Below are 4,388 nucleotides of genomic sequence, written 5' to 3'. Positions count from 1 at the left end.
TTATTTTATTTCCTTTATTGCCCCCAAAATAATGAAATAAAATCCATTTGAGCAAATGCACATATAAGAACAATTATTCCATGCTTATGTCACTGGAGTTTAATGTAAATGGCTGAAAGGAGTGTGCTCCCTTTAAGGCAATGGATCTCAACCTGAAAAAAGGTAGAGCGCTCTCTAGATGGGGAGTGTTCAATCATGTCTGTGTCTTATTCATGAGTGATAGTGCACCAGGAGATCAAAGCTGTCAGTTTACTATCCTGTCTATATGATGACCTCTTCTTCAAAGAAGTTTAAAAGAACAAGATTTTGCATGAAAAATTAGCTTCCTCCCTAAGGTGGACTAGCTGAGCAATAAACACAAACGTAGAAAGCTTCATTGCCAGTGAGGGAGGTAGTTTGTGTATCAGAGGAGGATGCCTGCCTTCTGGATGCATAACTTTGAAAGTTTTAATATATCTCCCACTGGGGCAGACCCAGAGATTGCTGAAACAACCTGGGAATGGCCCAGAGGGAGCTGGAAAGCCACTTGGGGGGTTTTCCGATGTATCTGTTAGCTCATGAAACTCAATCCTGGAGATGTGAATATGAATGAATGCATGGACAGACCATGGATTTCAGACAAACTGAAACTACTTTCAAACAGTTCACCTCACACAGCATTTTTTTTACAAAGGTGTTTTTATTTCAAAACTAATTATTTACTGAGATTATCTCTTATATTTGTTGTCCATGTTATTTTCTATTGATGATAAAGATGTTAACATTTATGCTTTGCACAAATGCGCTCTGTAAATCAATCTGCATCAGTATAGACAAACAACCAACTGGTCTCCAGAGGTAAAGCTAAACAGAAGACCGGCTTCAACTCAACACTGACATCTTCCTGTGAGACGTTATAATTCACCATACATTGCAGATTGGCTCTTTGAGCTAAGATTTTATAAAAATGCTTATGTCAGTCAGTCAGTATCATAGTCCAAGTTTTCATCAGGTTCCAGTTGGGGTTCACGTGTTGCTGTTCTGTCAGTCAAAAAAAAAAAAGGTCAATTCACAGTTGAAAGAAATACCCTCACATGGCTGGGCTTTGGGAGGAAAACAATAGTAATACAGGAAAAAAAGACCTGCTTAGTGACCTGCACAGTTTAAACATCATCAAAAACTTTAGACTAATCGCCTTACAAATTATCTTTATATTAAATTCACACATTAACTCACAAATCTTATCTATTTATTTAGATGTTTCTTGGGAATTTTTTGCCTATATGCTCGTGTTAAAACTGCATTTTTCACTCATGTAAATTGACAACATAATGAAATGAAAATCAAGGGTTAGATAATTGTGCATAAACCTTAATTATACTGAGCTAAGGCACCTGGTAGTCGCAGTATCATGCTCTTGAGTCACCGTTCCTGAGATAAAACCAAATTCTGATAAAGTAAAAAAAAACAAATTAACTTTCTCACATACTGGCCTGTTTTTACCAAAAATAATGAGATTATTTCTACACATCATAGTGAGTCTGAGCATTCATGAAACATTTTAACAAATCTGAGTCCATTAGGGCAGGAAAAAGTTTCTAAATTTCCAAGCAACATCCTGAAGTAAATCGGACTGAAAGTCAGTGGGGTCACTTAAATGCAGTGTTGAATAAATGAAACCCCTAAAATTGTTTTGATTTTTGTTCAATCTCCCAAAGCAAAGTTGGTAAATATCATCATCTCAAGAAGTTCGTTTTTGGCAGAGAGCTTGAGCAAATTATTAGTTAAAGGGTGTCTGCACTTATGGGACCAGATTCCTATTCATTTATGTATTTATTTAAAAATATGCATCATCCTGCCGCTTCATTGATAATATTTTCCATAGTTCTATGTAGTTTAATCCCATATTTACATAAAAAAAGGAGAGTTCATCTTTAACAAAAAATTCAACATAAACCCTTAGTCTGAGCTGTGTTTTTGTTTTTTCTGTCATTTTTTCATATGTGTTTTAAAAAACACCATCAGAACTTTTGGGGAAAAAAAAGGTCTGGGTCCAGTTTCCCATGAATGAATAGTAGATAGATTTAACACAACCAAGTATTTAAGACTTGCACAATTCCCATGCCCCCTTTTTGGGTAAAGCAAACTACACATTTTATATTGGAGTTGATACAATTATTGGGGTAATTTTTACAATTTAGGTATAAAAATGCATGTGGAAATCACTCAGTAGGGAAACAAATACATGCCATATTTATCAGATTTTATGTGCTTTTATCTCATATATGCACTATGTTTGGGTTATGCAAAATAACCATAGTTTGAAGTTAAAAGACAAACAAAGGGTGGCATTTTCACAATTGCTTTTCATGCATTCTGGCACTTAGGCCAAATGATGATCCTCCTTAAGAACTCGTGCTGCTCTTAACGTTAGCAGATAAAGGAGCAGCTTCACAGGAAGGCAAAAGGATATTCTGAAATACCGGATCAAGCAGGATAATATCTTAAGGGAATATAGAGCTGAGTGGTCATTAATCAGCGCATTGAGGGGGTCAAACTCTGTATGTAAAAGCTAAGCTGCTGTAAACAAATAGTTTTATTAACACGTTGTAAAAAAAAAAAAAATGGAATATACAGTTTACATTTTAAAAAATGTCTTCACATGAGAAATTCGTTGAGTCAGCGGCGATGGGTGTAAATCCTACAGAGGAAAGATTGTGCCTGAACTCTGAAATTTCCAGAAGCCTGGGAGCTTTTCCAAATCCAGCATGTTCCATGACAGACATAAGTCAAAAGGTCAAAGGGTAAAATAGAGCAACATGTTTAGCCTTCCTGTTATCTGCTGGTCTAAGTAGCTGCCTAAATGTTGATCAGGTTAATTCTTGATGCATTCGCAAAGAAATACAACACATCTTTTGCCAAACATCCTCCTCAATGTAGATTTATTATCCGTATATCTCATTTCAAATATAGTTGCTTTAGACTACTTGATTATGTGAAAACTGCATGCCTCTCCATCCCAAAGGAGCATGGGATTTTAAACCTCACTATTTGTCGAAGCAAAAGGAACCAGACTTATTGTTTCAAGTGCAGCTCCTGTGTTTTGCATTTAAAAAGAACTTGCTTCATTTGTGTTTGCATTTTCCTAATGTTATGGTTCATTCAAGCTTTCTTTAATTTTCAGATACCATCCAAACATGGACTTCCTGATCTACCTTTACCTGGTGATAATCGTGTCCCCTTGGGCACAACACACACCTTCGTGGGCCAGCCTTCTTAGCTGTTTGGAGAATTGCAACTTCTGATTGTGAGCACAGCTAAAATATGCAAAATTGATAGCTTTGCTTTTACTTTTTGATTAGTTTTACTTAATAAATGAGTCGTACTTACAACAAAAAATGAAATATGTTTTTTTGTTTTTAATAGTATGTCATATTTTATTATGTTGCATAAATAAATCAAAGCACTTAAATGTACATTTGGTTATATTTATTAAATAAAGAAGTGAAAACAAAAATCGACTTCTACATCTGGATCACTAATTGTGCTTGTATACAAAATGAGATCATAATTAAACTTATTAACAAATTATGCAGCCCTCATGCTGTTTCTGAGAAGTAAAATATGGACTATTAAAAAGTATGGACATGTGCTAGAAATAACAGTTTTTAAAATGGTGGTTGTTTTTGTGTTAGTCTTATCCAGATTCAGTTGTTTACCACAATACAAAAGTGAGGTTAAAAGTAACTTGGTGAGAGGTTAACACGAGCCAAGTGGAAACATCATTTCTGATTTCATCATTTTGTGAAGTCACAAAAAAATAAGGTTTTCCTCCATAAATGTTGTTTTTTTCATATTGATTTAGTTTATCAGTGAACCTCTTCAACTGTGGCGTCAGCTGTGCTGGTTGATAGAGAACCTGCGTTCTGCTTCTCTTTAGACTTCTGTTGACCCACATGGAAATCTGGGGGTCAGGAGAAGCTCTACTGTTCTTCTTTTGTTTTCCACACGCAGTAGCTCAGATAGCCACTTCCTGCGTAGCACAAAGTGGCCAAAAACGCAAAGAACTGAGAGTGGGGAAAGAAGGAAGGGTTGAAAAGAACAAGAGGGGATGAGGTGGAGGAGAGAGAGAGAGAGAGAAAAGAGATTAGTTTGATCAGTTTTTTTCCTGGTAAAAACATTATATTCACATAAAAACATCTGTTCACAATCTGAATAAAAAACCCATCAATAAAATGTTTACTTTTTCTGCTCTTTCACTAAAGTTCTTCCTTATTTTTTTCCTCCACTCTATCTGATGATAATAATGAGATCCTCTAACTTCCAACTACTTTGTTCTGTAACCTGAGTTTCTGTGAACTTTCCTACAGCCATCATGTCTTTTTGAAGAGCTCTACACTGGTGGACCA

General features: G+C 35.6%; 1 protein-coding gene across 1 annotated transcript in view; it reads right to left on the bottom strand.

The window, feature by feature from the left end:
- Window positions 1–3,826: 3,826 nt before the first annotated feature.
- cmtm8 (CKLF-like MARVEL transmembrane domain containing 8) overlaps window positions 3,827–4,388 on the bottom strand; it is a 3,793-nt gene continuing 3,231 nt past the window's right edge. Inside the window, exon 4 of the mRNA XM_015382512.1 lies at window positions 3,827–4,046. Within this exon, the coding sequence (XP_015237998.1) occupies window positions 3,963–4,046 (84 nt within the window). The 3' untranslated portion in view covers window positions 3,827–3,962. The remainder of the gene's footprint in view (window positions 4,047–4,388) is intronic.

Source organism: Cyprinodon variegatus, unplaced genomic scaffold (assembly GCF_000732505.1).
Source record: "Cyprinodon variegatus isolate N-32 unplaced genomic scaffold, C_variegatus-1.0 Scaffold258, whole genome shotgun sequence".
NCBI lineage: Eukaryota > Metazoa > Chordata > Actinopteri > Cyprinodontiformes > Cyprinodontidae > Cyprinodon > Cyprinodon variegatus.
This window is presented reverse-complemented; position numbering and strand designations above follow the sequence as displayed.